General features: G+C 43.3%; 1 protein-coding gene across 2 annotated transcripts in view; it reads left to right on the top strand.

Moving 5' to 3' along the window:
* The window catches only part of fmnl2b (formin-like 2b), a 119,280-nt gene that overhangs the window by 35,958 nt on the left and 58,987 nt on the right, over positions 1-24,335 (top strand). For both annotated transcript variants that reach the window (XM_060918972.1, XM_060918973.1), the window contains exons 3-8: positions 8,134-8,214; positions 11,823-11,899; positions 23,183-23,266; positions 23,380-23,529; positions 23,652-23,760; positions 23,856-23,932. In XM_060918972.1, the coding sequence (XP_060774955.1) occupies positions 8,134-8,214; positions 11,823-11,899; positions 23,183-23,266; positions 23,380-23,529; positions 23,652-23,760; positions 23,856-23,932 (578 nt within the window). The remainder of the gene's footprint in view (positions 1-8,133; positions 8,215-11,822; positions 11,900-23,182; positions 23,267-23,379; positions 23,530-23,651; positions 23,761-23,855; positions 23,933-24,335) is intronic.

Raw genomic sequence — 24,335 nt, 5'->3', positions numbered from 1 at the left:
ATGGTTGTCTGTGTCTATGTGTCAGCCCTGTGATGACCTGGCGACTTGTCCAGGGTGTACCCCGCCTTTCGCCTGTAATCAGCTGGGATAGGCTCCAGCTTGCCTGCGACCCTGTAGAACAGGATAAAGCAGCTAGAAATAACGAGATGAGATGAGACTAATAGATCTGACTTTTAAGATGTACCAAGGCCTACAGAGCACAAAGAGGGTATTAGAAATAGTATTTTATTACTTTTTTATTTTGATAGAGAATGGTAGACGTGAATGACATTCAATGCTTATTTATCTATATTTTATAATTAACGCTGATTTCTCATTCTTTGTGGTGTATAAATAAGAGGTAAGATCAGCTTTATATTGCACAAATAAAGCCATTTGTTGAACCTTTGAAGAAGAGAGTGTACCGACTTAATGTTTTACCTAATTAGCATAATCAGTACTAATTATATGCTAATTTGCATAATTTGTTTTTACTAATTTTTAAAGTTTGTGTTCAGTATACAACCATCTATGTACCTGCCAATTTTCATGTAAGTATCTTGAAAAATAGAAAAGTTATTTTAAAAAACCCATCTGATCCCATTCGTTAATGAGGCCCATTTTGGTCCACATGATCTTAATACAGAATATTACGTCAGCTGTCTAAAAATTAAGCCATTTTTTCAATCTTTGATTTGTAATATCTCAAGAATGGATAAACACATTTTAATTCTGTAAAATGCATGCTGTTCTGCATTCAATTCTGAATTCAGTGAGAGCAGTTTCAAGCAATTTAGACTGAATTTGAATTTTCACCTGATGTGCCTACCAATAAGGTTGAAACTACATATGTTTTATTTTGTATGTATTATTTACAGCAAATGCTCTACATGATCATCCTTACACTTGTTTACAGGGAACCATACTAGTTTGATCAATTATGTTGATCAAACTAGTATGGTTCCCTATAAAATATTCATTATTATTAATTGTACTAAAAATGTAACAAACATTTTTAACCTTAATTTTAAATTAAGACTGATAATTAAGTCAATCTTATTTCTATAAGAAAATTCAAATATATGTGTAGCAAGTGTTCTAGGTGGGTGGAGCACAGAAGCACAGCAGGCCAGAACTGAGTTCTCAAAAACCCGTTTATTTTAGCTTTTCAGCCTTAATTACACATACACACACGCACGCATACAAGTCTCCAGGTTGGGGAGTAGCCCCCTTCCTCCGCTCTCCCTCTCCTCTTATAGGGTGCGGTCACTGGGGAAGACACACAAACACAGGTTAATTCCCATCAGGTGCAGTGATTCCGCCACTTACCTTCCCTGACTCCGCCCTCCATTCACAGACCAACGCTTGACCACACCCCCGCTGCCACATACCCCCACTGCCCGACTCAGGCCGGGCAGCCGTCCAGCCTGCAGCTGACTCCCCCCCCCCCTCCCCTTGACGGGAGAGGAAGTCCGCCACAACCATCTGCGCCCCCGGCCTGTGGACCACCTCGAACTTAAACGGCTGGAGTGCCAGATACCAATGGGTGATTCGCGCGTTGGCATCCTTCATGCCGTGGAGCCACTGCAGGGGCACGTGGTCCAACCAGAGGGTGAAAGGGCGCCCCAGTAGATAGTAACGGAGGGCGAGAACCGCCCACTTGATGGCGAGGCATTCCTTCTCTATGGTGCTGTACCTGCCCTCGCGCACCGACAGCTTGCGGCTGATGTACAGCACTGAACGGTCCTCCCCCTCCACCTCCTGGGACCAAACAGCCCCCAGCCCTCTGTCTGATGCGTCCGTCTGTAAAACGAAGGGGAGAGAAAAGTCAGGGGAGTGTAACAGTGGCCCCCCACACAGTGCAGCCTTTACCTTAGAGAAAGCCCGCTGGCATTGCTCCGTCCACTGGACCGGATCTGGTGCTCCCTTTTTAGTGAGATCAGTCAGCGGGCTGGTGACGTCCGAATAATTAGGTATAAACCTACGATAGTAGCCAGCCAGCCCCAGGAACTGCCTCACCCCCTTTTTGGTCTTGGGCCTCGGGCAGGCCGCAATCGCTGCCGTCTTATTGATTTGGGGATGCACCTGCCCATTGCCCAAGTGGAAGCCCAGATACCATACTTCCACCCGCCCAATCGCACACTTCTTCGGGTTGGCTGTGAGACCTGCTTGCCTCAGCGACCCAAGGACGGCCCTCAGGTGTTTTAGGTGCCACGGCCAGTCATTACTATAAATAATAATGTCATCTAAGTATGCGGCCGCATAGGTGGCGTGGGGGTGGAGGACCCTATCCATAAGCCGCTGGAACGTAGTGGGCGCCCCAAACAGCCCAAACGGAAGTGTGACGAACTGGTGTAAGCCAAACGGTGTGGAAAAGGCCGTTTTCTCTCGGGATAGTGGAGTCAAGGGGATCTGCCAATATCCCTTTGTCAAATCCAGTGTCGAATAAAAACGAGCCATGCCTAGTCAATCGAGCAACTCGTCAATAGGAGGCATTGGGTACGCGTCAAATTTAGACACCGCGTTGACTTTTCTATAGTCCACACAGAACCGAACCGACCTGTCGGCCTTGGGAACCAAGAGCACCAGACTGCTCCAGTCACTGTGGGACTCCTTGACAATGCCCATTTTGAGCATGGCCTCGAGTTCTTCCCGAACCACCTCTTTCTTGTGTTCGGGCAGTCTGTAAGGGCGGCTGCGCACTACCACCCCCGGGGGCGTCTCAATGTGGTGTTCTATGAGGTGGGTGCGGCCGGGCAGGGGTGAGAACACATCAGAAAATTCTGTTTGCAACCGGGCGACCTCCGCGAGCTGGGTCGGGGAGAGGTGGGCTCCACAGGGGACCGGAGCAGTGGGTGATGCCGATTTTCCCTTTTGAACCTCTGGCCCCAGCTCCGCCTTCTCTGGAACCACCGACACCAGTGCCACGGGGACCTCCTCGCGCCAACATTTTAACAGACTGAGGTGGTATACCTGTAACGCCCCGCCCCTGTCCGTTCGCCTCACCTCATAGTCGACGTCCCCGACTCACCGTGTGACCTCAAAGGGTCCTTGCCACCTGGCGATTAATTTAGAGCTCGACGTGGGCAATAACACGAGTACTTTGTCTCCCGGTGTGAATTCCCTAAGGCGCGTGCCCCTGTTGTACAGGCGGACTTGACGTTCTTGAGCCTGCCGCAAATTCTCCTGGGTTAGGTGTGCGAGTGTGTGGAGTTTTGCGCGCAGGTCAATAACGTATTGAATTTCATTTTTGCACGGGGAAGGTCTCTCCTCCCCATTTTCCCGCAGCCCATCTAGGATGCCACGCGGCTTACGCCCATATAATAATTCGAACGGGGAGAACCCCGTGGAGGCTTGTGGGACCTCTCACACTGCAAAAAGCAAGGGTTCGAGCCATTTATCCCAGTTACGTGCGTCGTCGCTTACAAATTTTTTAATTATGTTTTTGAGGGTGCGATTAAACCGTTCAACTAAGCCGTCCGTTTGTGGGTGACAAACGCTGGTGTGGATCGGCTTGATTCCCAGTAACCCATACAGTTTGCGCAGTGAGCGTGACATGAACGTAGTGCCTTGATCAGTCAGAATCTCTTTGGGGATTCCGACTCGGGAGATGACGTGGAAGAGCGCTTCCGCAATACTACGTGCAGAGATATTGCGAAGCGGCACTGCTTCCGGATATCGCGTTGCATAGTCCACCAGAACTAAAATAAAGCGATACCCTCGTGTTGACCGATCTAATGGCCTGACGAGATCCATCCCAATTCTTTCGAACGGGGTCTCGATTAATGGTAGAGGGTGCAAAGGCGCTTTTGGGATGGCCGCTGGATTTACTAACTGGCATTCGCGGCATGCCGTACACCACCTACGGACATCGCTGCGAATCCCTGGCCAATAGAACCGGGCCATTATTCGGGCTAGTGTCTTATCCTGCCCTAAGTGTCCAGCCGTGGGATTAAAGTGAGCTGCCTGGAATACCAATTCCCGGCAGCTCTTTGGAATCAAAAGCTGCGTGACTTGCTCTTTAGTCTGAGTGTCCTGCGTCACTCGGTACAACCTATCCTTCATAATAGAAAAATAGGGGAAGGACGGGGTGGCGTTTGGCTGGAGCGGTTGACCATTGATTACTCTCACTTGGTCAAATGCATGCCGCAGTCTCGTCTCGTGATTGCTCTAATGGAAAATCCGCGAGGGATTCCCCAAGAGGGGGAGGAGGAGCTGGTGGCTCCTCGCTCTGACGCGGTGATGACGTAGACGGCTCTGTGACAGCTGCTCCCACCAAAGCCACTCCAGGACCTCCCCCTGATAAACTACGGCAGGACCCACTCTTCACTAAGTGCGTCATTAAATCCCGAAATCCCGGCCAATCAGTCCCCAAAATTATAAAGTGGGTGAGGCGAGGATTAACTGCCGCCTGAACTCTAAATTTCTCCCCTCGAAACAGAATGTGGACCGACACCAAAGGGTAGTTGTGAACATCCCCGTGCACACACAACACCTTCACCAATTGTGCTCTCCCCAATGCCTCGTTTTACACCAGGCTTTGGTGGATTGAGGTCTGATTACAGCCGGAGTCCACCAAAGCCTGATACGTATCCCCTTGGATACTCACCGGTATGCGATACGCTCCGGCCCGATCGAGGGCGGTTCCTGGCGCGTCAGGGATCCGGACCACCACGCCCACCTCCATCGCCAAGCACTGATGCTGGAGGTGCCCCGGCTCCCCGCAGCGCCAGCAAACCGGCCCAGGCTCTCTCTCTGCACCGGTGTTCCGGATATCGCTCACCTGAGGGGGGGAAGACACAGACATGGAAGTAGGAAATGGTAGGACACCGCGGGTGCGGCGGGCCGGCTGGGGTGGAGCCGGCCCCCGCCTCCGCGGTGGGGGAATGGGGCGAGGGAGAGGAACAGAAGGAGAGAGAGGTAGAGGGGAGGGGAGAAGGGGAGACACGCTGTCCTGCCATTGGAACGGCCGCCATATGGTCCTCTGCCAGCTCAATGGCCTGATCCAGGGACGCCGGGCGATGGCACTGGACCCACTCCGCGGTTCCTTCTGGAAGTCGAGAGACGAACTGCTCCAGCGCCACCAGATCGATGATCTCCTCAGCATCGCGGTGATCGGCCCTCAGCCACCGGCAGCAGGCGTCTCGAAGTTGCTGGCCAAACTCGAACGGCCGGCCGACCTCCTCCAGGCGCAGCGCGCGGAAGCGCTGCCGCTGCTGCTCCGGAGTGCGACCCACGCGCTGGAGGACGGCCCTGCGGAGGTCCGCGTAGACCAGCCGGCTGTCGGCGGGGAGCTGTAGCATGGCCAGCTGCGCCTCGCCTGTGAGCAGGGGGAGGAGGCGCGGCACGCGCTGTTCCACCGGCCAACCCCACGCCTCTGCTGCCTGCTCAAAGAGAGCGAGGAAGGCCTCGGGGTCGTCGTGCGGGCCCATCTTCGTTAGGGTGAGGTGGGAAGGGCCCGCGGTGGTGGAGGTGGTGGACCCCGCCGACGTGAAGGTGCCGGAACACCTGACGATCTTCCTGCTGCGCCAGCACCAGGGCCTCGAACCTTTGCTCTTGTTCTTCCCGGAGGGCGACCAGCTCCTGGTGCTGGTTCTGTTGGGCCGTGGTGAGGGCATGGATCAGGTCCTTGAAGGGGGAGGACTCCATGGGGCTGTTCTCTCCTGCACTCCACCCCAGGTTTCGGCACCACTGTAGCAAGTGTTCTAGGTGGGTGGAGCACAGAAGCATGGCAGGCCAGAACTGAGTTCTCAAAAACCTGTTTATTTTAGCTTTTCAGCCTTAACTACACATACACATACACACGCACACAAGTCTCCAGGTTGGGGAGTAGCCCCCTTCTTCCGCTCTCCCTCTCCTCTTATAGGGTGCGGTCACTGGGGAAGACACACAAACACAGGTTAATTCCCATCAGGTGCAGTGATTCCGCCACTTACCTTCCCTGACTCCGCCCTCCATTCACAGACCGACGCTTGACCACGCCCCCGCTGCCACAATATGTATTTTTAATAAATGATGGTTTGCTACTAAATAATTACAACACAATGGGGATTACAGCATACATGGGGATTAATAATTCACTTTGAATTTAATGCATCTGAGGGGTCTGAGGGTATTTTGGCACTTTAATGATTTTGGCATGCTCTAATGTTGTTGTCAATTTCAACAAATCTAGGCAGTATTTTCAAAGTCATATGACTTTTTGTGTTCAGCACAAGTTCAGCTACAATAATATCTATGTAGTATGTATGTCATGATTGTACTTAAAAAAACAGATAAATGAAGTTGTTGTACAAAGCAGTTTTAGAACTGTGTTGGAATGTGTGAAAAAACATGACCTTTCCCATTTTGACGAAACATTTTGATCACTTTAGGTGATTCTGTTCTGTTTGTTTTGGGATAAAGGGTTGGCAGTGGGAGGGGTATTCAATGAGAAGTGTAAAAAATGTAATTCCATTCAATGAGAAGAGTGAAAACTCCTCCCACTGCTATCTTTTTATCCCATTAGGTCAAGTGATCAAAACGGTTCATCACAGTGGTTAAGGTAATGTTTTTTTCACACATTCCAACACAGTTCTAAAACTGCTTTGTACAACATCTTTATTTCTGTTATTTTTTAAAAAGTTTGACTCTATTCAGTGTTTTGAAATTAACTCTTGTACTATTTTCCTCAGTTCAAGACCACAACCAACTCTGTTACACAATTACTCTGTAATTTTGCTCCCAATCCAGCTCCAAATTTTACTCTCTAAACTCAAAATAGAGCAAAATTAACTATTTTTGAGGAAAATACTTTTAACTCTGGAAAAATTGCTCAGTCATTTTTCCTGTGTATGCATTACAGTGCACGCATATCAACCGATCTGCTCATAAAAAATACTTACACTTACTTGAGGTGATCTTTGGCCGGATCGAGTTGAAAGAAAAAAGGCACTGCTCATCATCAGTGTCGCAGTTCTCAAGATTGAATTGAATCGCTGTCCTGAATCATACAAAGCACATAAAACCGCATGCCATCTTGCAACAAGTTTTACCTCCAGATAGCCTAAACTGTGGCTGACAGATTTTATCCTGTTTACGGTGGGCATTCCGACCGCGAAAGAGAAACCAATTGAAACCGAAAGAGTGAAAGTGATTATCATGCCGTTACCATGTGAAGTCTTTTGTGAATGTGTAAGGCTACGTTTACATTACGCCGAATCAGCGGATCATCAGATTAACGTTCTTAAAACGATTCACGTTTACACTAAAACCGTTAGCCGTGCACACAGCAACACCAATACACGGATACGCTCGGCTCCGCAGGCATCCTGCGCTCCAAATCACTCCGCCCTGAACAGCGAGTGCCCTCTGGAGGGTGCGCACTCCGGCCCTGCGCAGCTCACACAGCGCGCGAGTGAAGTGCACAAGCCACGATTCGGGACTGAGCCGCTGTGTGTGTGATCCCAGTGCATATCACTTACTACTTGCAAGTGGAAGGATGGCAAGCCTAAAGACAATCATAACTACACAAAGGGCAGTATTTGCATCAGTATTTGCAGTATTTTCATACTTTTATACTCTTTAATGAAAGGTGATACAAGGCGGAAGTCCGCGCCGTTTTTCAGCAGTCGCGTCACATGACCAACGCCAGCGAATCAGGAAGGTGGATGTCACAGTGATGTTGTCCAATGAGGACGCCAGCTAGAGCTCAGCACAGCGTATTCGCGTATCTCAATGTTTACACAGCACCGGACCAGATACGATCTAGATTGAATACGTGGACGCTGGCGGATTCCCGTTTCCCAGCTTTTCCAGGTGGTTTAATGTAAACGGACAGTGCATCCGCGAAGAAAACGAGACAGATACGGTCTAATGTAAACGTAGCCTAAGTGGGCTCTCAGCGCTACGATTCCAGTGTGACTGAGTGAGGTGACAAGTTTTGTTTCATCTAATTTAGGTAATTTAAAAAATATATTATTTGGCAGTGGGCACATAGGAAAGTGTAAAGTATAAAGTTTCTGTCAATATTTTTATCATGCTTGCATGATAAAAAAAAAAAAACTTGTGAAGATATTTATCTAAAGACATGACCTACTCATTCTAAACCTGCCGAGCTTCACTGGCGAAGCTCTCAACCCCAGAGGGTTAATACCATGTGTTTGTACGTAACAGGAACGGTTCCAGGTGAAGAATCCTCCTCACACATATATCCAGAAGCTAAGAGGATTTCTGGACCCTGCTGTCACAAGAAAGGTCAGTTTTAAGCAAGTTTTACACCAGAAGCAGTAACCTGCTGTTTCAGCACCAGTGTGACACTGTGTACAGTATGATGATGTTAATCATTGTTGCCTTTTATACCAGCCATACACAGCCAGCTATACGTATGCAGTCACACATACACACAGTCAAGTTATAGTCGATACATCAATATTTACAGAAAGATGGTTCCTCATATTCAGACACCGTAAATTGCACCACTTATAACACTTGATCTAGCACATCATATTATTTTGCCTTTATGCACTCTCCTGTAAAGAAAACATACAAGTGGTTTGAATGATAAGCTGACTGAGCTCTCATCAGCTATGCTTACAGCTTTTAATGTTCTTCAAATGGCACTCCTGAACTTTTTTACTGAATTTACAGCTCAAAATATAAATTTCAGCATGACGTATTATAGTTACGTCAAACTTTAATTGGCCCTGGACATAATACTGTTCCCTTGGATTAAGCCCAAGGCCAGAATGACATGTACAGTGTCTTGCAAAAGTACTCATCCCCCTTTGTGTTTGTCTTGTTTTGTCACATTACAAGCTGGAATTAAAATGGATTTTAGCAGGTGAAAAGAGAAGTGACATCGTAGGAAACCATGGTTTCATCTAAGTCTAGTAGGAAACCATGGTTTCTTATGATGTCACTTCTCTTTTCACCTGCATTCCCACCACAGAAGCAGTCGAATCTGTTAGAAAATGACTCCTTCAAGACAGCACCTTACTGGATAGAACGAACCTCACCACGGACCAGATTTGCACCCTGCTTGACCTCTGCCTGGCTACCACTTATTTCCAGTTTAATGAAAGTTTCTACAGACAGAAGCATGGATGCGCCATGGGCTCACCGTTGTCCCCTATTGTGGCCAGTCTTTACATGGAGGAAGTGGAACATAAAGCTTTGACCACTTTTTCAGGAGTTGCTCCCAGCCACTGGTTCAGATGTGTGGATGACACCTGGGTTAAAATCAAAACCCATGAAGTGGAAGCCTTCTCTAAGCACATCAATGCAGTGGATATCAACATCAATTTCACTTGGGAGGTTATCAGTGGGAATAATCTAGCCTTCTTGGATTGTGATGTACACATTAGACAAGACAGAAGCCTTAGCATCGAGGTCTACCAGAAACCCACACGCACAGACCAGTACCTACTCTTCGACTCTCACCACCCACTGGAACACAAATTGGGGGTCATTAGGACCTTGCAACACAGGGCTCAGAACATCCGTACAATGGTAGAGGGAAAAGAGAAGGAGCAGAATCACATCAAGAAAGCACTTCAGAACTGCGGGTATCCCAACTGGTCTTTCTTCAAGAGCAGAAAAAGGAACATAACGGACAAGGAGGATAACAGGAACAAACGCAAGAATGTTGTCATTCCCTATATTTCTAGTCTATCTGAGAAACTCAGGAGGATCTTCTACAAACACAACATTCCGGTACATTTCAGACCCAGTAACACCCTGAAGCAGAAACTGGTCCACCCTAAGGACAGAATAGCCAGACACAAACAGGACAACGTAGTGTATGCAATTCAGTGCAGTGAGGAATGCATGGACTCATATATTGGGGAAACAAAACAACCGCTTCACAGGAGCATGGCTCAACACAGGAGAGCCAGTTCCTCAGGCCAGGACTCTGCTGTCGACCTTCATCTTAACAACAAAGGACACTCATTTCAGGATTGCAACGTACGCATTTTAGCCAGAGAGGATCGTTGGTGTGAGCGAGGAGTTAAAGAAGCCATTTTTGTCAACCTGGAACGGCCATCACTGAACAGAGGTGGGGGTCTAAGACATCGTTTATCAGCCACCTACAATGCAGTCCTTGGTACACTTCCCAGACAACTGAATTCACACCAAAACCCAGCTGTTTTCAGTGACTCACAGGAGGACAGAGAGAATCAGCATTCAATTGATCACCCTAACAACTCTCGAGGCCGTTCACATCCAGCCCCCAGTGACCCACACCAACAGGGTGACTCAACGACACCTTAGATGAGCTTTTTATCCATGAGAGGATAAATACCTGATACTCCCATTAGTCAGACAGAACTGAAGAAGCCTTTTGGATGAGAGGTGAAATGTTTTCAAGAATCTTCAAGCAAGTCCAGTTGCTCTCTTTTACCACCCACAGAGCACCATTAAATCCATTATAGCAAAATGGAAAGAATATTTCACCACTACAAACCTGACAAGAGAAGGCCGCCCACCAAAACTCACAGACCAGGCAAGGAGGGCATTAATCAGAGATGCAACAAAGACACCAAAGATAACACTGAAGGAGCTGCAAAGATCCACAGAGGAGATGGGAATATCTGTCCATAGGACCACTTTAAAACCATATACTCCACAGAGTGGGGCTTTATGGAAGAGTGGCCAGAAAAACGTCATTGCTTAAGAAACCACATTTGGAGTTTGCCCAATAGTATGTGGCAGACTCCCCAAACACATGGAAGAAGATTCTCTGGTCAAATGAGACTAAAATTGATCTTTTTGGCCATCATGGGAAATGTCATGTGTGGTGCAAACCCATCACCCTGAGAACACCGTTCCTACAGTGAAGCATGGTGGTGGCAGCATCATGCTGTGGGGATATTTTTCATCTGCAGGGACAGGAAAGCTGGTCAGGACTGAATGAAAGATGGATGCCACTAAATACAGGGCAATTCTGGAGGAAAATCTGTTCAAGTTGACCAGAGGTTTGAGACTGGGACAATGGGTCACGTTCCAGCAGGACAATGACCCTAAACATACTGCTAAAGCTACACTGGAGTGGTTTAAAGAGAAACATGTAAATGTCTTGGAATGGCCTAATCAAAGCCCAGACCTCAATCCAATTGAGAATCTGTGGCATAACTTGAAGATTGCTGTACAACAATGCAACCCATCTAACTTAAAGGAGTTGGAGCAGTTTTGCCTTGAGGAATGGGCAAAAATCCCAGTGGCTAGATGTGCTAAGCTACCGTAACAGACACATACCCCAAGAGACTTGCAGCTGTAATTGGGGGGTGAATACCTATGCACACTCCAGATTTCTGTTTTTTCATCTTTATTATTGTTTGTGTCACAATAAAACAACAATTTGCACCTTTAAAGTGGTAGGCATGTTGTGTAAATCAAATAGTGCTAACACCTCGAAAATCCATTTTAATTCCAGCTTGTAATGCGACAAAACAGGACAAACACCAAGGGGGATGAATACTTTTGCAAGACACTGTACATGGAACTAAGACACACTACAAACTACATACTCCAACACAGAATTGCTGTGGCTTGCTGTGCTTATGTCAGTTTAATATCAGTTTCCAACTGAGGAAGTCAGTGAACACTGAATTTATCATCATTGTAGTGAGAAGTGCAGAGTGACTCTGATTGTGGAATTATTTTTGATGGTGATTAATGTTGTGGCGTTTTAAATCCGAGACATCTTTTATCATGTGCGAGAGAAGTGAGGCCACCCACTTGCTCTTCCTGTTTCAAGTAGAAACTAATACCCAAACATTTAAAATCCTCAGCAAAGATGTGTGTTTATGTGATGCCTGACATTGTTTGCATCAGTTTGCTGAAATAATGACCCTTTCGTACAGAAATTCAGGAGGAGAGTTCAGGAATCCACCCAGGTGCTCCGCGAGCTGGAAATTTCACTCCGCACAAATCATATCGGGTGAGTTAGCAGTTGTCAGACAGTCTGACTTATGGGTTGTTTTAAAATGCAAAGGAACGTTTTAATGATTATAAAGGGTCACTCTGGTTTAATTAGAAAGGTCTGTAACACCTTTCAACAGAGGTTTTGTAAAGGCAGTATGGCTCATAATAAGTAAGGAATAAATCACTTATTATGTGCATGCTATTTGGAAAATAATCAATGATGGGGTGGAGTGATTATTTGAAGTTGATTCTTTTCCAAAAATAGCACACTCCAAAGTCTTTTATTCCTCTTATACTGCAGCAATTTGACATGTTTATATTTATTAAAGAATAACATAATATTCTATCCACAGTCACTAGATATGAGCAATCGTGCACTCTGATTGTCTACTCTACTACTAGGCTATCAGCTCATATCCCGAGAGTAGCAAAAAGCAAAATGGCGGAGTGCATCAAGTCAGATATATCACTTTATCAAGTATTTAAAAGGAACAGAAATAGCTAAAAGAATATAGTTGTTTCCCCCCCCCCAATATTTCCTGTTCCACACTCCAGCCCAGTCGGTGGCTGTAATGCACCTTTAAGTTGGTTTGCCAACCGCCAAAAAAAACCTGAAAGAAGAAGAAGAAAATGGTGGACCATGTTACTGAACCAACCAAGGACGAAATAAAAACTGTACTAGAAAACAAAACCCCCCAAAAAATACAAAAAAAAAAAAGGAACAAATTATGGCAATCAATCTCGTCATATATGGCCCACTCGGCACTCCACACCTCGACTCGATTTTGTGGAATAACTGTTCATTATTCTATCCACATTCACTGGATATGAGCAATCGCTCGTTCTGATTGGCTACTCTACTGCTCAGCTATCAGCTCACCGTGAGTAGAGAAAACAAAATGGCGGAGCGTGTTGTTGAATCAACCGAGGACGAAATAAAAACTCTACTTGAAAACAAAACCCCCCAAAATACAAAAAGCAACAAAATATGGAATAAAAGTATTTGATGGTAATAACATATCTTTTTTTTAATTTTTCAAAAATTATTATTATCACATTTTTCACAAATTGCTACTGTCATTTCGCTGGTTTGTTTACATTCTAAGCGGAAATTATTTTGTTGGGCGTTTTGTATAAAGTTTTCATTTATCAAATTTGCAAAAAATAAAAATAAAAATACTCTGTTTCTCAAATTCCAGTGAATGTGGATAGAATAAAACACTTATTCCACGCAATCTCATTGTATATGGCTCAGCACTCTGTGCCTCATCAGCTATCAGCTCATGTACGACTCAATTTTGTGGAATAACTGTTAAATACTTTTTTATCCGTTTATAGTTATGATTAATGTTGTAGCTCATCCATGAAACAAGCTACACAATATAGCAAAAAGTTTGTGAACACCTGGCCATCACACCCACATGTGGGCCTTCTCCAAACTGTTACCATATATTTGGAAGCCCACATGTTGCCTTTGTATACTGTAGCATTACAATTTCCCTTTATGGGAACTAATAGGCCCAAACACATTCCAGGATGACAATGCGTCTATGCATAAAGCAATGCAGTATAGTTTCCCAAAGTTGGTGTGGAAGAAGTCAAGCATTCTGCATCCCAAGCTGTCTGAACAGCTTTGGGATGTATTGGACTGCATCCCAGGGCTCCTTGCCTGACATCAGTGCCTGACCTCATTAATGCTCTTATAGCTGATTGATCAAATCCCCACAGTCACTTTCCAAAACCCTAGAAGATTGGAGGTTATTATAACAACAAAGGAAGGCTAAATTTAGAATGGGATACGAGTGTGATGGTGAGGTGTCCACAAACTTTCAGCCATATAGTGTATGTTACAGCAGCTGTAATCAAACAAAACAAAATGTGCAGCTTTCCATGTTATCAAAAAACCACAAACCCCACCCATGTCAGAAAACATAAAGTTACAGTTTTATCTACAACTTTTAAAAATCGTAGACATTGGAAACTCCTTCCAAGAATGCTAAATAAATGTCTACTTCCAGAAAATGTCACCATATTGACAAACTAAACAGTATTTTATAGTTTGTTTATGTGCTGCATCTGACATACAAGTTTTTGTGTTAGTTGTAGTTGTTACTATTAAAAAAATCACTATAATACTGTAAACTTAATATATATTTAGGAACTGCCGAAAAGCAGAGCTCTCGATGAGTGCATGAGCAAAATATTTGTAAGGGCACAAACTCAGCCTGAATAGAATAATAATATTATAGCATATGAACCAGCCAATTGTGTAGTGCTGTGTATTTCATGTCAGTAAATCACTGCATTGTCTTGTGATGGTAATATGCCGTATGCCAGAAACAACACCACGACATTCACAACCCCAATTCCATAAAGTTGGGACGCTGTGTAAAATGTTAATAAAAAACAGAATATGATGATTTGCAAATCTTGGAAACCCTAAATTTCATTGAAAATAGTACAAAGACAACATATCAAATACAATAGCTTTCATATTGAGCCTGATGATCTCAAACTAGACACAGTCATGCAGAAATTTGAAGCATATTTTGTGCCTTCCAAAAATATAACGTTTGAGATACAAGTTCTTTTCCTGTGACCAAAAGCCTGGCAATACTTTTGATCAGTACTTAGCAGAGCTGTATACTTTGAGCAAGTCATGTGAGTTTGAAGACCTGAGAGATTCACTAATAAGAAACCGCATCGTTTGTGGAATTGCAGACAATGGACTGAGAGAGCAATTGCTGAGGGAGAAAATTTTGACTTTGGATAGGACTGTGGATTTGTACAGGGCAGTTCAGAGCTCACGCGAGCAAGTCAAAGAACTGGCTAAAACAGAAATGGCAGTGCAATCAAACGAGCAGCCCAAGAAACGTCAAGTTAAACAAAATAGAGAAAAGGGGGTGGAAGGCAGTTGTAAAAAATGTGGAGGCAGTCATGCACCAAGAACATGTCCTGCTTTTGGAAAAACTTGTAATAACTGTGGCAAAAGAAATCATTATGCGAGATGCTGCACGGCTGGTGACACGAAGAGAAAAGTGCAGTGGATGAGGAACTAGAGGAGCTATTCGTAGATGTAGTGCAGGCATCCAGTGTTGAAAAAGAAGAATGGATTGTTCCAGTGACTGTAAACGAGACAATAATACCGTTTAAATTGGATACGGGAGCACAAGTGAATCTGTTGTCATTGGCTGATTACAAAACGCTCAAAATAAAAAGCAAGATTCATCCAGTGAAGATTAAAGTGACAGGCTACACAGGAGAAAGCGTGCCAGTTAAACGCAGTTGTATAGTGACTTTCCAATACAAAAGCCAGATCTAAAGGCACAGTTGCTGATTGTTGAAAAGATAGTGCAACCAACTAACTGCATGTAAAAAGCTCAATCTAGTGAAGAGAGTGTTTGTGGTGGCATCACAGACCAACAATGATCAAGAGACACTCATGATATAGTTTAAGGATGTTTTTGAAGGACTCGGCTGTTTACCAGGCGAACACAAGATACACGTAGATGAGACTGTTACACCGGTGGTACATGCATGCCGGAAAGTTCCATTTGCACTGAGAGAGAGAGACTAAATGACGAGCTAGCACAAATGTAAAAGCTGAATGTCATAAAGAAAATCAATGAACTGACGGATTGGGTGAGTTCACTCGTAGTAGTGCAAAAGAAAAATGGTGCATTGCGCATATGTCTGGATCCTAGAGACCTTAATAAAGCAGTCAAGAGAGAGCATTTCAAGTTGCCGACCCGTGAGGAGATCATGTCTAAGTTTGCAGATGCGAAGCAGTTCAATAAACTCGATGCGTCTTCAGGGTTTTGGCAGATGAAGCTCAATGATGCCAGTTCTAGACTCTGTACCTTTAACATGCCGGAAGGAAGATATCGCTTTCTCCGTCTTCCGTATGGAATTCTGTCTGCTCCAGAGGTCTATCACAAGACTATCCACACCATATTTGAGCACATTCCAGGAGTCACAATCATGATGGATGACATCATAGTCTGGGGTTCCACAAGGGATGAACATGACACAAGGCTGAGACAAGTGCTTGAGCGTACACGAAGTGTCAACCTGAAGTTGAACAGAGACAAATGTGCATTCGCAGTCAAGTCACTGACGTTCATAGGAGATGTTGTATCTGAGAAAGGGGTGAGTCCTGACCCAAGAAAGACATCAGCCATAGCCAATATGGAGAGACCTCAAAACAAAGATAGGTGAGGCGGTTCTTAGGGATGGTGACATACTTAGCAAAGTTTATTCCCATCTTGTCCGCCATGTCAGCACCACTCAGGATGCTGCTGGAGCAGAATAATGAATGGATGTGGCTACAACAGCAAGAAGACGGTTTCCAGACAATGAAAAAGATACTTATCTCGGAGCCTGTGCTTAAGTTCTGTGGCCCTAAGAGAGAGACAAGAATCTCAGTGCATGCTTCTCAGTATGGCTTAGGAGGGGTCCTTCTACAGTTGCATGAGGAAACATGGCAGCCAGTGGCCTACGCATCCAGGGCCCTCACAAGTGCCGAGGTCAATTATGCCCAAATAGAGAAAGAATTGTTGGCCACCACATATGCATGTGAGCGTTTCCATCAATATGTATACGGGCAGACTGTTGAAGCAGAGACTGACCATAAACCATTGGTCGCTATCATGTCCAAGCCATTGACTGACTGTCCAGTGAGAATACAGCGCATGTTAATACGTCTGCAGAAATATGATGTGAAGATGACATACACACCAGGAAAATACATGTATGTGGCTGATACTCTCTCAAGAGTGGTCGACAAACAAGAGAAACCGGACAAAGAGAAATGCGCTGACATACAGGCATATGTTGACATGATTATGATATCACTACCTATTTCAGGTGAAAGAATGGAACAGATCAGACAAGAAACTGAAAAGGACAAGACATTGGAAGAGCTCAAGAGGATGATTGCACGAGGCTGGCCTGAACACAAGAGCGACTGTCCACTGCGAGTTCAAGACTACTGGACGTGTAGAACAGAACTGTCAGTGGTTGACGACATTGTGTTCAAGGGCAACAAATTTGTAATTCCATCTTCAATGCACAAAGATATGCTACGAAAGGTACATGAAGGGCATTTGGGTGAAGAAAAGTGTAAATGCAGAGCTCGGGAAGTCATGTATTGGCCAAGAATGAACCAAGACATTGGCCACACCACAGCTTCATGCGAAGTATGCTTGACTTACCATTCAAAACAGCAAGCAGAGCCACTTATGAATACCCTGTGCCAGGTAGACCATTCTACAGAGTGGGAGCAGATCTGTTTGACTGCAATGGTAAGAGCCATATAGTTGTGACAGATTACCTCTCAAACTATCCTGAAGTTGCAACACTTCAAACAACATCCCGCAAAGCAGTCATTGCGTTCTTGAAGACAGTATTTGCAAGACACGGTGTTCCATGTGAACTCATATCGGATAATAGCCCACAGTTCGCAAGCAGTGAATTTACTGACTTTGCTAAAGAATGGGGGTTCCAGCACATAACATCTAGCCCACATTATCCCAGGTCTAATGGCCTTGCAGAGAGCTCAGTAAAGGTAGTCAAAGGTCTCATGAAGAAAGCACTTGATGGAAAAGAAGACTTTCATCACAGTCTGATGATCTACAGGAGTGCACCACTGCAGAACGGTTTGTCTCCAGCTCAGTTGCTAATGGGACGACGCATACGAACCAATCTGCCAATGCATGAAGATCTATTGACACCCAAAGGAGTGCATAAAGTCAAAATGGACAAAGAAAAAGAGAAACAGAAACAAAAACAGCAACATGATAAAAGAGCAAAGCAATTACGTAACTTGAAGCCAGGAGAACAAGTCAGAATTAGAGATCATGTGACGGGTATCTGGAACATGCATGGTTCAGTGCAAAGAGAGGTGGCACCACGCTCATATGAAGTTCAGACTGAGCATGGAGGATCTTTGAGAAGAAATCGTGTCGAGCTCAAGCCACAAATGTCAAGCCAGATGGGTGGAATGGCTCGGCACGACACCTCAAACCGGAGACAACACAACTGACTGGGCTGACCACAGTTCATTGAAGCATACAGTGGGTCCAGAAGTGCCAGCGAATGTGCATAACTCTCCTGTAATGACGCCTGGCAGACCAAAGCGCGTTGTTCAGCCTCCTAAGCGACTCATTGAAAGTTGCTGAACACTACAGACTGTAAATTTGTTGCAATGTGTGAAAAAAAAAGAATCCTTGTGATAGTGAGTTTAAGTGTTTCAGACAGAGCTTTAGAGCAAGGTAATGCAAGGTACATTTGATCTGAAATGTATTTTTTTGTTGGGTTGAACAAAAGAAAAACAAGAAAAAAGTAATTTCTTCTTTCAAAGGGGGGATATGTGTTGTTATATGCTGGTTTACAGAACTGCATTACCCAGAAAGCACTAGGTGAACAGCGGACAACATAGACGATGTACACGGTGATGTTGCCCAGTAAAAAGTTGGTACATAGCCCACGCCAACTGTGTGAGTGTGTCATTTAAAATGCACTACACGGCATAACACATGCCAAACCGCTTTCTGTGCATATTAAAACTGCTTGGCTGCATAGTAAAAGAGTCTGGGTGCTAAACTGGCCTGCCTGCAATCGAAACCTGTCTCCCATTTAAAACATTTGATGCAATATGAAGCACAAAATAGAACAAAGGAGACCCTGAACTGTTGAGCAACTGAAATTGTATATCAGGCAATAATAGGACAACATTTCTGTTTCAAAAATACATCAACTGGTCTCCTCAGTTCCCAAACATTTACAGTGTTGTTAAAAGTAGAGGTGATGCAACACAGTGGTAAACATGCCCCTGTCCCAACTTTTTTGAAACGTGTTGCTGACATCAAATTCAAAATGAGCATATATTTTTCAAAAAACAATAAAATTTCTCAGTTTCAACATTTGATATGTTGTCTTTGTGTGGCTTGACCATACAAACGACGTATGGTCAAGCCATCAAAAATCAGGTCGATGCATTACCATATTCTCTTAATTATGGAGCTCTGCTCTCATACTTGCCAACCCTCCCGATTTCGGTGGGAGGCTCCTGATTTTAGCCTGCGTCTCCCACTTCCTGATCATACTTGTTAAAAACTGGATAATCTCCATTTTGGGAAATCCCTACCGCCAAGTTAAAAATACTCCCGATTATGTCCAATCAGAATCAGATGAGAAACACTGCTGACGTCAACTGATTTTTAACCAATCACTGAACAGAACGACAGTCACTTCTGTAATGTAGGATTCACCCAGGCTGTCCGTCATTTTTTACAAGTATTCATTCATCATAGCCACTAAACCAAATACCAAACGGCAAAAATATGAATGCAAATACCAGGTTGCATGGGAGAATTAATTTCCATGGATAAGCAAATGTTCGACCAGCCAGACCAACGCATTTTGCAAGGTAAGCGATTCACTGACCGCACAGGTCAGAGTTTAGGAGTCTGTATGTTTACATCTGGGTCTTGCGAATTTATTTCAGTTGGACAATTTTTAATGCTGGGTCGGGTGGCTGTAACTATCGAATTTGTTTGATGAGTGTATTTGAATAGTGTGGTAGTGTCTTGGTGCTATTTTGAATTTTTGTTTGAAAGTTTTAAGTGAAAGTTTACAAGTGAATTATCTGGAAAGTGATTGATTTTTATAGAGTTTTGAGGTTTTAAGTGAAAGATTACTAGTGAGTGTATTTTGGTAGCACTAAAATTTTACATTCGAGTGAATTTCTTTGTGGAGTATATTTTGATAGTATGGTAGTATTTATAGTGCCATTTTGAAATTTTGCTTGAAAACTTTTAGTCAAAATTTGCAAATGAGCAAATTCCTCTGATGCATTCTGATAGGATTTTGATAGTATTTCTAGTGCTTTTGAAAAATTCTGTTGGAAAGTGTTTAGTGAGAGAGATGCATTTTAGTAGTACTAAGACAGTGCAGTATTTATTTAATTGAGTTGTTACTATTTTGGTCAAATCTTATTAAAATTTAATTTATATATGTTATTATAGTTCTCTGACCTGGCGACTTGTCCAGGGTGTACCCCGCCTTTCGCCCGTAGTCAGCTGGGATAGGCTCCAGCTTGCCTGCGACCCTGTAGAACAGGATAAAGCGGCTAGAGATAATGAGATGAGATGAGATTATAGTTCTCTGTATTTTTACATGAGCTTACAGAAGGAAAACACATTTAATGCAATCCAATAATACTTTCATTCACTGTGACTAGCTATTTTAAGAAATTATAAACATTCTTCTCAAGCATTACTTGTGTTATTTTCTGTGGGTCTCTGTATGTATACAGTATTCAGGTATGAGATTTTTCAGCTAAAAATCTGATTTAAGACTTCCCTTTCATTGTTATTATATTAAAATTCAAGACGAGTATTATTTTAGATTTTTCACTCTGAGCTATCTCATGCCTGATACACGAATCCCATAACCTATAGTAATTGATAGAACAGTATCAACAATTCAAAAAGTCTTTAATTGTATAAATTTCAAATGGTTTGCAATTAATTGGGATCCATTGTTTTTATCGTTTCAACCGCGCATCATACCCTCGTCCAATTGAAAATGTCTTTCACGCACTTTTCTCCCCCATGAGAATTTTGAAAAGTTGGCAAGTATGTGCTCTACACGTGGGCGGTCCACTGATTAAACTATAAATTAATAACATCTTCTGACCAATCAAAATTGTGCATTTTTGAGCAGGCTGATATAATTCATTTTAATTCTTAAATTCAGTTTTAGAGTCACTCTGCTTTTTTTAACGTTGTAAACAAAATTAGCTGTTCAGTGTCAGAATACTGCTAGTTTAGCCAAGCTTAGCCAGTTTTTTTCCTTTTCACACACAGTCATTATTTTTGCAGTCTGTAATAAACATTAATGTGAGTTGACTACAGATGTGACATTCAAAATCAGGATTCGGAAACATGAGCTATATTACAATATTGAGGTTCACGTCCATTACGTTTACCGTATTTTCTGGACTATAAGCCGCTACTTTTTTCCTAGGTTTTGAACCATGCGGCTTATACAAAGGTGCGGCTATTCTGTGGATTTTTCTTCCACCGCTAGGGGCGCTCTAACCGGAAGTAGAATCAAAAATAAGATAGACGAAAAATCAATGCAAAGAAGAATTAGCAGATCTTTAGCAGATAGAACACGCACGACAAATTACTAACTGGTAATTATTTTCAAATCCTCGCCCCTTCATCATGGAAACCACACGAAGAAGTTCGTATGATGCAAGTTTTAAGTTGAAGGCCATCGAGCTTGCTATCCAGGAAGGAAACCGCGCTGCTGCACGCAAGCTTAGCGTCAATGAATCTATGGTGAGACGTTGGAGATGATTAAAGTGACTTGTGGTTTCAAACACAGGAGAAATGAAGGTAAATAAATACCGGTTATTTTCTCTTGGTTCTGTTCCATTTTAATCAGCAAAGTTGCTGCCGTGTTAAAAGGCACTGTTCGGAAAGAATCTGTTCAGGTACATACATGTACATTTACAGTACAAAATCGTTCTGTACATGCAGTAAATATCTAATTTTTCAACATAGATATCTGCGGCTTATAGCCCGGTGCGGCTTGTATATCTTTTTTTTTATTTTTATTTTTAAATAGAGCGGCTGCGGCTTATATACAGGTGCGCTCTATAGTCCAGAAAATACGGTAAATACATACCAAATGAAAACTTTTGTTTTGTGAAAGTCAATAAGGAGTTTTATTTTTTTTTCCTTTGGTTCCTAAAACTAATTTAAAACTAAAAGTCTTCCAGGTGACTATGGTTCAAAAATTAATAACCAGGAGTGTAAATATGCTTATATCAGGTGCTCATGCTACTGATTTTTGTACCCCTAAATTAATTAATTTAAAAAGTGTGAATTGTTTTTGAGGGTGTATAGATGACTTGCCACGTGATCAAAATGTGCTCCGTCATGAGCATCCGCCATGATGGTGGATATACAAAGCAAGTAGGATGGCAGCCGCTGAAAGCGTGTCTGTAAACAGTGCTGAATTTTCTCAGTATTACCACAAACGGTTGAGAGAAGATTTTATACAAAGAGAAGCTAGATATGTGTGGTTTTGACCCATATTATTTTAAAAAGTCAGATTTTTCTGAAGATAAGATGCTTCTACCGACCATCGAGTATGAATATGGGTCATTTCGTCTAAAGCCTTTTTCATGTGCACTCTCAATTATTTTATATTTCAGGTATTTGTTTGTTTGAAAAAAAGGAGGAATTTTCAATGGAATTTGATCGAAGCAAAACACATTTTTGTAAAGCAAATGAGTGCCATAGTATGTGCGCTTTGATACTAAAGAGCGTACTGAGGGGGGTAACCATTTAGGCCCGTGCCACTTGCTGTCCCTGGGATGAGTTCACTCCCTTGTCATTGCAGGCTGCTTACTTGCATGTCTATGTTTCCGGCTGGATTATATTAAATCTTCAGGCGCGGAGCAGCGCTCTCGCGGGGGCTTCGTTCATGAATACCGGGCCGAGGCGTGATTCTACTGACTCGAGACCATGCTCTTTCAAAGGGGGAGGCTTAAAGGGAGGTGCCTGTAAAATTTGGCTTCGCTCTGAGCTCCATTGGCCAAGTTATTAATTTTTAAAGCCGGCTGGATCATATTAAATTTTTAGGCGTGGAGCAGCACTCTTGCAGGGCTTTCGTTCACGAACACTGGAATACCTGAAATATAAAATTATTGATAGTGCATATGAAAAAGGCTTTGGATGAAATGGTCATTAGATGAAATGTCCTGATCCCCTCATCTCCTCTCCGTTCTAAGCCTCAGAGTTTCCTCGCCCTTTTTCTGAATCACGGATGGAATTCTAAAAAATCGGAATGTGCCATGGTCACGAGTACTGTTGTGACCACAACCATATACAGCACAAAGATATGGCGTAGCTAAAAGAATGCTTAAAGCAGTGGAAAAACAAAGAGAGTTGCGCATGCGTGACTACCGGTATGTTTTGTATGGAATGTCGTTTGACCCCGCATTTGGATATCCACCAACATGGCCGACATCCGGGTTTCTGTTTTGCTTTGATGTCACTTGCAAGTCAAGGATTCAGGATAATCAGAGATATGGAGAAAGAAATAAAAATGCAGAAAGTAGGAGGTTCCTATAACATTAAGACAAACATACTATATTTACTTCTTTCCTGTTTCAAGTTTCTTTTGTTCGAGCGAAAAAGCTGTAAAGTGGTTAAGATCTGGTAAAAATGACACAGAGCTTTTGAGATTGTGTTGTAAAGTGTTTTTCCTGTGCTCTCAGGTGGGTGAGAGAGTTTCTGAATGAAGAGAACCAAGGTTTGGATGTGCTGGTGGAGTATCTATCCTTTGCACAGTATGCTGTTACGTGAGTCATTTTTTTATCCTTTTTCTCATATCGCTCTCTTCATCAGTTAGTTTGAATCAATTCTGGACATGAGTGTTTGTGGGTATTTTTACATCACTGTTTCTCTTCTTCAGCTTTGATGGTGATGCAGCAGAGAGCGCTAGTGGAGAGGCATCTGTGGAGACTCCGTGGAGCAGATCTATAGAAGATCTACACGGCGACACCAATCTGCCCTCGCCAGCGAGCAGCAACAGTATTCAACGCTCCACGCGACACTCCTTAAGGTAAACCAGCCAGAAAAACATGGACACAGTTTACACAGTTATAAAGCGAATATTTCTACATTGAACATCTTTTCATTCATGTTAATATTTTAATTGGACAATTAATTAATGATTGTTTTTAGGTCCAACACTCTTCCTAGCCGTAGGACGCTCAAAAATTCACGTTTGGTTTGTAAGAAGGATGACGTGCACGTCTGCGTTATGTGTCTTAGAGCCATTATGAACTACCAGGTATGTAGATTAGAAAGAATTTCTGTAAGGATTAGGTAAACTTTTGGAGACCAAAGAACCAGGTTTATAATTGAATCATTTCCTTCACATTTTAGTATGGCTTCAATATGGTTATGTCACATCCGCATGCAGTAAATGAAATTGCTCTGAGCCTCAACAACAAAAATCCCAGGTAAGCCACGTTCGTACAATAGGCCTAACAGAATGAATTCCTTTTTTTTAATATTGTGTAAATTTATGTATTGAAAGGTTCAAAGGGAAATACAGTATCACACATTTAAACTTTAAATAAATAGTCACTTTATGTCGCTCTGCTATGCGTTTCTGAAACTTTTGTAGTGGAAGTGGAGGATCAGATATGGGAATGTATTGGATGCGATGTGTCTGGTGTGAATTGGGATTTACGCATTCATTCATTCACCTTTAGTATCCTTGTCAGGGTCAATGTGGTTTAAATTACTCAATTCACAATATTGGATCTACTTGGGAGATAGATTGGGAAATAGAACCAACCACGTCCATTAAATAATACATGTAGGAGTAGACAGGTTTGGTCAAACCTTCTGCTTAAGCAG

This window comes from Neoarius graeffei, chromosome 4, assembly GCF_027579695.1.
Source record: "Neoarius graeffei isolate fNeoGra1 chromosome 4, fNeoGra1.pri, whole genome shotgun sequence".
NCBI lineage: Eukaryota > Metazoa > Chordata > Actinopteri > Siluriformes > Ariidae > Neoarius > Neoarius graeffei.
The sequence above is the reverse complement of the archived record's forward strand: the minus strand, read 5'-3'. Positions and strand labels throughout refer to the sequence as shown.